The sequence below is a fragment of the Phasianus colchicus genome, chromosome 1, assembly GCF_987193195.1.
Source record: "Phasianus colchicus chromosome 1, bPhaCol1.hap1.1, whole genome shotgun sequence".
Taxonomy (NCBI): domain Eukaryota; kingdom Metazoa; phylum Chordata; class Aves; order Galliformes; family Phasianidae; genus Phasianus; species Phasianus colchicus.
Genome location: NC_143436.1, coordinates 122,160,074 through 122,173,005, shown reverse-complemented (window position 1 = coordinate 122,173,005; position 12,932 = coordinate 122,160,074). Strand labels below are relative to the sequence as shown.

The following is a 12,932-nucleotide window of genomic DNA, read 5'->3' as shown; positions in this document are numbered from 1 at the left end:
GTTGTTGATGGCACCAACACCTGTAGTCAGTCATGGGCACATTCTTTCTTACGGTCTTAGGAACATGTGTGCATCACTAGAAAGGATTGGTGTGCAGGAAAGTTTGATTTTAACATGGTGCTGCATTTCTTCTGATTCTTTACTTATGGAAGGCAGGATGTATGTTGGGACAGTAAGAGGTTGTGAAATCTGTGAGGGTAAGTGATTCTGGCCATGACGATGTTGAACTGTGATCACAGCCTGCCTCCTGATTGTTCTTCCTTGCTGCCCTGAGAGGGTTTGGAAGGCAGCTGAAGGTGTTGAAGCCATCACGGTGCAATGGGGCAAAGTCAGGTATTTCATCTGCAGAAGTGTTGTAGCGGTTCACAGATGGATTTTAACTTGACCTGGCCAGCTGAGCAGGGTGACTGGTGTGATGGATCCCTGTCCCCTGCAAGCAGGAGCTGCATGGTCATGTCTGCGAGGTGGGACAGGCAATGAAGGGCGGCCTCCAGTTCTCATCTTGGTATTGGAAAGATCAAGGGAATGCAGGGAGAGCGTGTGAGCCTGGGGTCGGGGGAGTGGGTTGGGAGGAAGGAGTGAGCTGAGGGTTGCAGAGCTGGGAACAAACCTCTGCCGAGGAGCTGGCAAGGCTTTGAAGTCGTGTCACTGACATCAAACTCTGAGACCCTTTGTAGGAAACACAGTGCTTTAAGGACTGTTTAATAAAGCTCTCGACTGGGAAAGAAGCAAATATTTTATCAGGCTGACGCTGAGTGCTTTTTGTTGTGGGTTTTGGGGGAAGTGGGACTGGCAATTACGTTTAATTGATATCCTTTTCCTCTTGTTATCATTGGGGTATCGATTGCTGGGAAAACAAAATGCGTGTTTTAAAAAATTTACTGTAAAGTCACAGCTCTCATTTGTTTTGTTTAGCTCTGTGTTCTCCAAGCAGCTCATTTTTCTTTGCTTTGCTGGCAAATAGAATGTTTTGATTGAAAACAATACTAAATAATCGGTTAAATGGGATATTTAATGACAGGAAAAATTGTTTAAAATATTTTTTCCCATAGGAAAATCATGCCATTTTCTTTTCAAGCCTAAGAAGCCTTTTAATGCCAGTATAAGTCTGCATCCTTCCTACTGCTTCGCTCTAGAATCAGATATGTGGGCACAGTGTGTGTGTTGAAACGTGGGGGTCAAGGTGTGATGGATCCTGCGAGCTCTGGCACAAGAGACATCCCTTGAGTACGTCCAGTTTTTCCCTCCATCACTTTCATGTGGGATTTCTTAGGCCCCACCTGCTGTCGTTTTGACATCCCTGTGGGATACCCAAGGCAGTGCAGCAGCCTCCAGTGCCCCTGTCCCAAAGAACTGATGCAGGTGGATGTTCCCATGGTCGCAGGAGCAGAGCCTCATGTTCCCCCATCTGAACAGGAATTTGGAGCGTGAAAACTGCAGTGAAGTTGCAGGGATGTTGCCAAACTCTGCGGCACGTGACTCAGCAGTAATTATGGCTGGCAAATTTATATTTGTCCTTCGCATGTCAGGTTCAATACATCAGCTTTCCATATGCTGTCTGGGGCTCTGAGCGTGTGTCCGGCTCAGTGCAAGCTGAGCAAGCTGCTGCTGCTGCGTGGGTATTGCCGTGCTGCTCTGAGGGGTAAAATAGAGCCCCATCTGGGCAGGGTTTGTTCCCAGCAGCAAGGCTCTTCTGCTGCAGCGGTTTTGAGACAACTGGGATTGGGATGTGCTGTGGATAGGAGAGATGTTCCATGCCTTGGATCATTTTTTGTGGCCCTTCTCTGGACACGCTTCATCTGTGGTTTATATGTACAGGAGAGCTACTGGTACGTTAATACCTCCATGTGAAAGCTCGCTTCCTCCAAACGCTTCTTTTCTATTCCAGCAACGACCTTAGTAACAACATGGAAAGTCTTTATGTGTGTGTGGCTGTAACAACACAGCACAGAAGTCACAGGATGCAAGGTGATTTATGGCTCGCTGCTGTGTGTCAGTGTGTGTGCCCCGGCTGCCCTCTGCCTTATCTACTGCAGAAGGATGCAGAAAGATGGGGCGGGCTTTGGCTGCCTGCAATTGCATGTGTGGCATGGGTGGTCCCACAGCGAGCACCCACAGCCCTGGGAAAAGCTGACATCGGCAGGGGATCAGCAAGCAGGCTGAAGTTATCACCGCCTTCATAATGGCATTTCTGCATAGCTAACATATCATTTCCTGTAGAGCTGCACACATCATTGCTTAGTGCCATGAACTTAACTCTTATCAGCGCCCCAGTGGGAAAACCCAAGTTATTTACAATAGCTTTCTTCTCAGTGTTGTAAGCTTATTTTCAATTAAAACAAACAGCAAATTAAATATTAAATAGATAAGTAGGGAAAGTGAAATTAATTGATTTTCTGGCACCGGGGTGAGGCAGAAAGAGGAACCTTAAGGCGGTTTTGCTGAGTTGCACTGCCTTCCTTCTTGCTTATCAGGTACACGGGACTGGCTTTAAAAGCCAGGCAGCTTTTAATATGTGTTGAGAAGCAGCAGTCCTCAAAGTAACAGCAGTATGCACTTCAGGTTATTCTTTATTAAAGGAGAAATGTAGTAAAGCTTTCACTGTTAGTAGCAATGTTGGAAAATGCAGTTCGGTGTAAGTAAGTCCTCTCCATAGAATCATAGATTCACAGAATGGCTCAGGTTGGAAGGGACATCAAAGCCCACCCAGCCCCAACCCCCGCTGCCCCCCACCAGCTCGGGCTGCCCGGTGCCCCATCCAACCCGGCCTTGAGAGTTGTGCCCTGCCACCCAGGTGCTGCTGGCATCACTGGGTTCCTGTGCCTCAGGGACACACGGGATGCAGCTTGGAACGGCATTTGACTGTGCCTTAAAAATCCCAGAGCAGAAGCAGGCATTCCTTTCAGGTGCCTGATGGTGATAGATGAGCTCTTTTTTCCCTCGTCTAGATAGTTCCTCTGCCCTGTCACTTTCTAAAGCAGCGGTGGGGGATTTTATGATGCTTCAGACTTTCATCCTGCAGTTATCTGTCTCTCTCTGTGGTTCTGTGCAGCATGCTAATCCCTCAAGGCTCATACACGGCATAATTTTCATCTTAATTTTTCTATTTCTCAATGCTAAATGGCCTTACCAGGGGAATAGAAGGTCATTTCCCATCCCCACCAGATCACTCATTTGCTGTGGAAACGCAGAGATCATCTCACGCTTTGCAAACAAACGGCAAAGCAGAAGTACTGGTGCCGTCTGCAGTGCTCCTCAGTGCTGCAGAATGGAGGGCAGCAGGGGTGCAGGGCTGGGCTGCAGGCCTGAGGGAGTTTTGAATGGTTCTTTTATAAGGAGGGAGATGATGTGAGAAGTATAAAACCTCTTTTTAATTCCTCCACAAGATGGGCCTGCTTGTTTTGGTGCCGCTGCTCCTCGCTGTCTGAATCATCAGCATTATTTCTCTCCTGCTTTCTTGTGCTCGGGAATCTCTGCCTGCAGCCGGTGGTGAGTGAGGAAACAAACAGAACCCCTCAACCCCGCAGTCGTGTTTTCCTCTCAACATTTCACGAGATGAGAAGAATCATGAATTATTCTCCCCCAGCCAGCAGCAGCGGGGGAGAAGGAATGACTCATCTGTTTACTTTTAAAAATCCTCTTTAAAAATCAGATGTGCCTGATGATACATTATCGGGATTTCTCTCGCCCGGCCCCAGCTATTAACTCCCAACATTGCTGTAGTCCTGCTCTGGCCGTGACACCGTGCTGCCAAACCCGGGGATTTACAGGCCTCGGGAGGGATGCTCTGGTTTCCCGTTTCCCTGCCTTGGCCGTGGTTTGCCCTTTGTTCGGGGTCGGTTTTTGCGTCTGTCTGCGTTGAGCTGGCAGGTGATGGTGCTGCTCCCGCAGCCATCCATGTGGGCAGGGCAGCGCTGTGAGCAGCTGGGCCGTCCGTACAATCATGGGATCATTAAAGTTGGAAAAGACCACTAAGATCATCATGTCCAACATCAGCCCATGTACCCAGAACAGGCTTAGGGTCTATGTGTGGCTGCTGTGGGCCAAGGATGCAGAGCAGTGGTGATGGTGTGCGGTCTGCTCTTGGGTAATAGCGTGCAGCTGTGCGCAGGTGAGGAATGTAAATCTGGGGTGCTCCGGTGCTTCCCCATGGTAACAGAGTTAAAAATGGACAAGTTTCCATGGTGATTATTACCGCAGGATGCGCTGCTCACTTCAGGAGTGGCACAGGCAGCATGGCAAAATCTGCAGGCGGAAATTATTTACCCTTCTGAATAAATGAATGCACAGCACCATTAATATGCTGCTTTGCGGGGAGCTTGGGGGGAGCAGAGTGTTAATCTTTGTAGGAAATAGGTTGCAGATTTCACTGTCACCATGAACAGAAACAATCTCTGTCCTTTTTTTGTTGACATTTGCTTGGTTTAGATAAAGGCATAGGCTGGTAAATTTGAATCAGAATCACAGAATGGTTTGGAGAGGACTCTAAAGCCCACCCAGCCTCAACCCTGCTATGGACAGGGCTGCCCCCCACCAGCTCAGGTTGCCTAGGGCCCCATCCAACCTGGCCTTGAGTGCCTCCAGGGATGGGGCACCACAGCTTCTCTGGGCAGCTGTGCCAGTGCCTCACCACCCTCTGAGTAAAGAATTTCTGTCCCTAGAGGTGTTCAAGAAACATGTAGATGTGGCACTGAGGGATGTGATTTTTAGAGGTATAGTGGTGATGGGCTGACAGTTGGACTAGATGATCTTAGTGGTCTTTTCTGACGTTTATGATTCTAGGATTCTATCTGCCCTTGTAAAAAGTCAGTCGCCCTCCTTTATAAGCTCCCCTCAAGTTCTGGGAAGCCACAATGAGGTCTCCCCGCAGTCTTCTCTTCTCCAGGATGAACAAGCCCAACTTCTTCAACCTTTCTTCATAGGAGAGGTACTCCTGCACTCTGATCATCCTCATGGCTTCCTCTGGACTCCTGACAGGCTGTAGAGGTGCTGCACCAATGGCCTGACCCACTTAAGTAAAGCCTCATGGGAGGAAAACATAACAGCTCTCACAGGGAACTGAGGACCCTGCCACGGTGGAACATTTCTGAGCCATGTATATTTAGAAACATTTGGTTTTGTGCTCCTGCTGAGTTAAAGCAGTGCGCTGTCTCTGGCTCTGCCATACACTGTCATTATGCAGAGCTTTGTTTTAAAGCAGCAGAAGGGGCTGCCCAAGCCCTTGGGTTGGCTGGCGTACGGGAGGGGTTTTTTTTTTGACTGCAGCAGCCCTCAGGTCCTTTAAATTATCTGTGTTTACGGCTAAATATAAGTTCCTTAAAACTCTTCGTACAGCACTCACAGATGTCTGTATATATAGCATCACTGTGTACATTACTGCTATGAGCTGTGGAGCCGTTACCCTGAAACGTGGAAATGTTCAAGGGCTTGTTTTGGCGACAGGGTCTTTCAAGGCAGTCGCAAATGTTTTGTTAAGCAGGAGATTTATGCAGTGTCTAAACCATGTTTCTGCATTGCAGGCCAAGCGATGTCGGTGCCGGAGCCCCTGGCAGCCCCATCCTGCTGACGGCGATGTGAGCGTGGCGTTGCGGAGCCCCAAAGCCCTGCAAGATGGAGGAACTCTACAAGGAGACTCCCAACCTGCCCATGGATGTCACCAGCCCACCGGCGGCCATGGCCAACAACAAGCTGGAGAACGGCGTGGCCCAGCTGATCACGGCAGAGGCCTGGAACATCAATTCAGCTGACCTGATGAAGAAGGCCCTGTCCCCGCTAGTGACCGTTCCTGCTCCCTCCATCCTGACACCACCGGCTGAGTCACAGAGCGGGGTGGCACTGAAGGTGGCGGCCACTGTGCTGCAGCCCATCTGCCTGGGGGACAGCCCCGTTGTCCTGCCTATCCACCTGCAGGTGGCTGGCAGTGCCGCCCCGCAGATGCCGGCCAGTGGTGCCACCCCATACGTCATGACTACGCAGGGCCCCGTCCCGCTACCAGTCCTGCTGGAACAGCATGTTTTTCAGCACCTCAACTCGCCCCTGGTGCTGCCCCCCGGCACTGCCTGCCCTGCCAGCCCCCTGCATGGTGGTCTCTTCCCAGGCGCTTCTAACCCTGTCGGCCAGCCCCAGCTCCTGGACCCCAAACCCTCAGGCCCAGGCCAGGAGCCTGTGCTGCCACCTGTCTTTCAGACACCGGGTTTCGCTGCAGTCCTGCAGGACCTCTTCCCCTCAGGGCAGGGTGCCCTGGGCTCAGCCCCCTGCCAGCCCCCTCCTGACTATGCTGCCCTCCCGCCCCAGGCCTTCAGCTCACCCCTCTCCCCACTGGTGCCCCCTGCCACGCTACTGGTGCCCTACCCTGTCATCGTGCCCCTGCCCGTCCCCGTGCCCATTCCCATCCCTGTCCCCATCCCCATGCCCCATGGTGCTGAAGGCAAGGTGACCCCCGACCCACCCAAGCCCCCACTCTTCACCCCGCAGCCCTGCAAGGGCACCCAGACTCCTCTGGAGAAGGAGGAGACGAAGCCCTTTGACCTCGTCCACCAGCGAGACTTCTCCCAGCTAAACCGCCACACTGTCATCAAGATGGGCAGCGAGAATGAGGCGCTGGACCTCTCCATGAAGGGCCCGCCCATGCCTCGGGCCTGCGAGGCTGCCCCACCACCACCATCCCCTGAGGACGGGGCACTGGACCTGTCACTCTCCTCGTGCCGCAAGCCAGGGGGTCCCCACGGGGAGATGGCCGGCAGCGGGCCCAGTGCGGAGGGCAGCCCGCAGGACAAGCCAGCCACCCCCTTCACCCCCTCCAAAGCGCCAGAGGCTGCAGGCAAGGTGGAGGGCAGGGTGGTGGGGCCGGGGCCAGGTGAACTCCTGCGGCCGCCACAGAAGTGGTTGGTGGAACCGGCCGGGAGAGCGGCCTGCGAACCCAAGGCCGGTGGCAACAACATTGAGATCGTCAGCACCTCTCAGACAGCCAAAGTCATCGTCTCCGTCAAGGATGCCGTGCCCGCCATCTTCTGTGGCAAGATCAAGGGCCTGTCGGGGGTATCCACCAAAAACTTCTCCTTCAAAAGGGACATGCCCCAGGACTCAGTGCTGCAGTGCTACGACGTGAAGAGCCAGCCCGAGCCCCGGGAAAACGCCGAGGCGCTTAGGAAACCCGTAAAGAACAGGAGCGTAAAGCTAAAGAAAATGAACTCGCCCGAAATACACATTCTTCCAATAAAGAAGCAACGGCTTGCGGCCTTTTTTCCAAGAAAGTAAATTATGGGTTTTTAGAATTTTAAGATTATTATGGAAAAAAAAATAATAAAAAAGATGCACTTGGTTTTAAACTCATTTAAAACTTTAAACTATCTTTGTAAGTTATTTTTGGGGAAGGGGGAGAGGAGCAGATGTAGAGTCCCTATAAGCTGGGTTTCTTCTCTTTTTTTTTTGTTATTAAATTTTGACTTTTCGTGGGAAACTGAATAAAAGCAACCTATTTTTCAAGCAGATTGCACATTTTGCAGCTTTAATGGAGTAACGGATGAGTCAGAGGGGTAAGAGCTATTTTCACTGCCATAAAGTGCTTTGATGATGTAATTCTTCATAATGGTTAGAACGGAAATTTCAAAATAAATGTTTGTACGTGCTAATCGGTGGCGGTATCTCTGTCATTTCTGAAGGGGCTTTGGCAGCATGGAAGAGACCTGGCCAAAGTCTGCAACCGCCTTCACGTGTTCAGAATGCTACTAACAATCCACCTGGGAGCGGATCAGGGCGTGCTACTGGGGGCACTGCGCCCCAATGGCCTTCAGAGTGGCAAAAATGAGGGTAGGTGAGCGGTGCGGCCCTGTGCCGACACTCACAACCCAGTTCTAAAGTGTTGAAAGCAACAGCAGCAGTTATTTAAACAAGAAAGTCTTAAAATCTGTGGGAATTCGGTTGCAGAAGGGTGATAAGGAGAAGTCGCCTAATTTTTTCCCAGCCTGGCTGTAGATATATGGAGGCATTGTTTATTGTTAGTTTTATAATTGTCTTTGATGGCTGAAGTCAATGCACATGAAAGAGCAGAACTATGTAACTTCATTACTTGACGGTGTACAAGCCGCACACGTCCATGGAGAAATGTGAATGTACCATTACAATAAACGTTCTGGTAAGTGATGGTTTTGCACTTGTGTATGACAGCTGGAGATACGCTACTGCACGTTGGCTTTAAAGACCATCTAGTCGAACCCCCTGCAATGAATAGAGAGAGACATCTACAGCTCCATCAGGGTGCTCAGAGCCCCATCCAGCCTGACCTCGAGTGTCTGCAGGGACGGGGCACCCACTGAAACGTAGCTCTGAACCCATCATCCAGGTAACACAGTGCTCTGACTGCGCCAGGCTTCCTCCCTCTGCAGCCGAACAACTCCCAAGTCTCCCCTTGGGCTAAGGAGATTGTGGCAGTAGTTCTTGCAGGAAACTGGCCAGAGATGCAACTTCCAGGTTCAAAACGCCATCTCCAGGTATGGGCCTCATCATGAGCTCCATTGACACTCCCACTGCAAAGAGCACAGCACTGCTCAATGCCCCCACCAACCGACCAGGGTTCGGGAAGGGCATTCTGCTGCTCTTATGGGCTGAAGGACTACTCAGTATAAAGAATGAGTGGGTGTTGCGCACCCGCAGCATCAAATCCTATCAAACTCTTCTCTTTAAATGTTTTTAAAGCCTTTATTTTTCCCAAAGCTGGCAGAACTGAAAGTGCTTGGAGAGCTCGTAGCATTGATGGATTCATTAATGGTTTGTCATCTGACAGGTTTTTGTTTTTTTTAAATAATTTTGTTCTTAATTGAAAGCGGTCTCTATTTTGTTTTGCTCCTCCCAAAAAGCAGCGCTGATGTTCCACCTCCCAGTAACTGCAGTGCTGGGTCTGAGGAGGTCCCTCCGGACTCCAGTCCCATTGTTGCTTCCCCACAGCTGTGGCAGGGCCAGGCGCAGGGTGACATGACCTGCTGGACTGCCCTGGGGGAACAAGTTAAGACCCGAGCCCCAAAAACCTTCATACAATGGTAGTCAGCTGCTCTTAGCAGCCTTTTTAAGTCCACAGAAGCACTGTAAGAACACCCAGCTGCTGTGGGTGGCTGACTCAGGCGTGAGGACAGACAGGCAGCAGGTGCCCCAATTATTACAGCCCTCCCTCTCTGAAACGGAGCTGAGGGCAAGGTGTGTGAGGAGCAGCCGAGGCCCCGAGGAGCTGAGGGGAGGCCTGATGGCGGCTGCAGCTCCTCACAGGGAGCGGAGGGGCAGCGCTGAGCTCTGCTCTGTGTGACAGCGACAGGGCCCGAGGGAACGGCATGGAGCTGTGTCAGGGGAGGGCAGATGGGGGTCAGGGAAAGGGGCTGCACCACAGGGCGGTGGGCATGGAACAGCCATGCCACAGCACCTCCCCTTATGCTGAGCTAGATACCATCTCCCTCCTACCATTGCTTGTGTTTGAAGCACATGGGCACAGAACAAGGCACTTAATTACACGAAGATTGAGCACTTCCACCTCCTCCTCCTCCTCGCTGCTAGCAGCAATTACAGATTTTGTACATTGGGCCATTAATTTTCTCCACGGCTACATTTTAACTGCTTCTGAAACTTCTGCAGGAGAAGGATGGGGAGCTGCTATATGATATATGGAGCCTCCATTTCTGGTGGCTGTTAATGGAGACATTAATACCTCTTGAGAAGTTGAAGGGAAAGTCATTAAGCTGTAATGGCAGGAGGAGGATGTTTTACAACGATGGGCACGTGCAAAGTAGAGACAGAAAGGAGCAGCAGTGACCCTCAAGGGCAACCCATGTTGGCTCCAAGCTCCCAATGACTTGAGAGGTGGGTTTTATTAGGAGGTGAGGAAAGAGCAAAGTGGGATCCCTTCCCATCTGTTTGCTCTCAAGGAGGGGCTTTGCAGGAAGCCATGGACCCCAACTTTGAGCTCAGGGAAAGCAGCCCTAGGGGCAGAGCTGGCCTGTTCCCTGGCACTGAGGTGAAAAGAGGAATGACATTTCTAAGCCTGATAAAAACAGGTGATATTTAGACTGGCAGAACAGACAGACAGCCAGGTGAGAAGCAGGCAAGTATGAGTTCAAGAAGGTGGAACAGGAGAAGATGGAAACAGGTCATGGAAGCCAAGAGCCACCTCCAGATCTGTCATATTATGACACCTGTATTAAAGCTAGCAAGAACGCAGCCACAGAATGAAGGGAAGAAGCAATGCGGCAGCCCTTGGCCATGAGCAGAGCAGAGGAAGCTCTCAGCTTCATACAATGCACCCCATGGAACTGCGCCATCGTGAGCAACAGGGCAGCGAGTACGCAGTGCGCTTGCTTGGGCTGAAGGCAGCTGAGACACAAACATCACACCACACCACACCACAGCACCAGGGAACATGTCCTTCCCCTCCCATTCTGCCTCTGCCATGACACAGCCAGTGGTGGGAAGAGCGGGACTCAGCAGCAAACCCGATTAAACTGAAAAGAGAGCAGCAAATGCATCAACTTCTATCACAGATGCATACATAGCACTGCCTTGTACGTCCCCACAGAAGTGGTTGCTGAACAACAAAGGGAGCAGTGCCGGGAGTCTTCTTCTCCACTTGTGCAGAGGCACCCCAGGACAGCAGTATTTGGCCTACCAGCAGCCCTGACCAAGGACCTCTGACAATGGAAGTAGTGTAGAGCAATATTACATAATATCCTGGTGCCAGACGTTTGGGTTTCTTTTTGTGCTCAAGTTTATGAGAACACGCTGAAGTGCTTGGGCAAAGCCCTCACTTTCATCTGGCTGGTATGGGCTCCTGCCTTCCTGCATGTCAGCCTGCCACTGCAACAGTAATGGTGTGTATTTGTGCCATTTGCTTCTGTACACACCTGCCTCTTTATTCACTTCAATTTGCTTCTATACTCACCTGCTCCCCCCTATTCTTATTTACAATTTCATTTCTCTGAGACTACGCCATGTACTCATCAGTTCTGAAGTCTGCAATTCAGAACAGTCTCCGTGCACAAGCAAATCCCCTAATTTCAGTGTGGAAAATGTGTTTTCCACAGTTGTTAAATTTCCAGTATCACCCCCCTGCTAGGAAAATCCATCTTGTTGTTTAACCACCTGAATCATTTCTGCATGTTTGAGGAGAAAAATTACTAACCACTGAAGTATTTAGCACTGCTTTGTGCCCACATACCCCAAGCTCTCCTTCAGTAATAGCGTAAGATCCTGGTACTGAAATTATTAGGATACTTTCAAATGAAGTGGGGAAAATGAAAAGAGCAATAGGCAGGATGGCATCTAATAAAAGTGCCTGGAATGGAGTACTGGTTTCCAGGCAAAAAGTTTTCACTGTAATGAAGTTCAGGTTTGTAGGGACGTGCTGGGAACCCAATGCCCTGCCAACCCATGCCAAGCCCCCCTTCGCTCCCGGGATTACTAATGTTCCTTAGTCCACAGCTGTCTCAAAATGGCCACATTTTCTGCATTGTTTTAATATCATCCTTCCCACAATCTCCTCATCAACGGCATTCCCATCCTTTTCTGCTTAAGAAACAGAAATGATAGGCAACGTTCTGTCCACGTCTGGCATCTTGCAAACCAAAGCCACAAAAGAGTGTGTCACTGCAGCACAAAACAAGGAGGTCCTTCTCCCCAGAACCTATGTACTGTAAACAAACAAACAAACAAGCAAGCAAAAACAACCCACAAGTCCCATCAGTAAATATGGGAAAGTTATTGTTGAGGATTCTGCTTCACCAGTCGTTTAGTTGGCTACTGAGACCTCAAGGGGAAAAGAATAACACCTCACCTGCATCCAAACTTATAAAGATTTCAGGGGGATTTGTCATGCTTTAATTGAAGGTTTCCAAGTGTGTACCAGGAAAACTTGGCATGATGGCATGCCCTTGGAGACCCTGCACAGCTCAGCCATGCAGGTACAGAGCTGCCCCAATGGTCCCAAAGCCTGAGGACCATACGCCTCACGGGGCCAAGTACCCCGATACTCATATAGCAGGACTGAAAAAAGAAATATTTAAATGCTGTCATCTACATTTTGCCACTTCAAATGAGAAATGACAGTGCTGAGAGTGTGCAACACACTGGGATCTGGACTCAGAAATATTCTCAAGAGATAGACTTTTGAGGCCAGATACTGTGGACATCTGGACTTCTGAGCAAGACCCTTTGTGTGGTAGACCATGGGACTTTGCTAGTGCCCTTTCATTTAGTAAGACACTCAAGCATGTCCTCCTAAATGCCAGGTAGGTCCTTCATTAGGGTTTCAGGTAAAGGGATTGTTCCATCCTTCTCACAACAAATGGCACTTTTGATGATGAATTAGTTAACATCCTGAAGTGAAGAGAGACAAGTACTGAGGCTCCCATGACAGATACTGGCAAACCAGTCAACAAAAGCTAAGGAGTCCAGAGAGCTATTTCTCTTTGTAAAGCCAATGCTGCTATTGGGTCAGATCGCTCATACTCCAAACTCAGTCAACTACGCTTACGTGGTCTACAATGTGAAACAGCTATGGTACAAAGATGGGAAGCTGTATGAAGTTAAACCCAATGCTGTATTCCTTGTCAGATAAAACTTTAGAACAAATCACATTAGGAGGGAATTGGTGGCAGCAGCTCATTCAATTAGGAAGAAACAATTAAAGGACAGAGAGAGGGTGCCCGAAGGATCAGGTAGGGAATGACTCAGCCCTTGTTCTCAAATGAAATCATGTCAAGAAGTCTTTGATATCTGAAGTTACCTATAGGCCCATGGGTTTACCTTCAATTAAATATGGCACTACATTTAAAAGACAGGTTTTGATTTTTTGCAACTGGTGACCAGCAAAACGAAGGGGGAAAATGGTCAATTTTCACACAAGATAAACTATTTTTACATCCCTGACATGGCTCAAAATGCTAATCTTTAACTTT

General features: G+C 49.8%; 1 protein-coding gene across 2 annotated transcripts in view; it reads left to right on the top strand.

The window, feature by feature from the left end:
• RAI2 (retinoic acid induced 2) overlaps positions 1-7,631 on the top strand; it is a 32,124-nt gene extending 24,493 nt beyond the window's left edge. For both annotated transcript variants that reach the window (XM_031596045.2, XM_031596046.2), the window contains exon 2: positions 5,520-7,631. In XM_031596045.2, coding sequence (XP_031451905.1) covers positions 5,611-7,257 — 1,647 coding nt within the window. In that variant the 5' untranslated portion in view covers positions 5,520-5,610 and the 3' untranslated portion in view covers positions 7,258-7,631. The remainder of the gene's footprint in view (positions 1-5,519) is intronic.
• Positions 7,632-12,932: the final 5,301 nt, after the last annotated feature.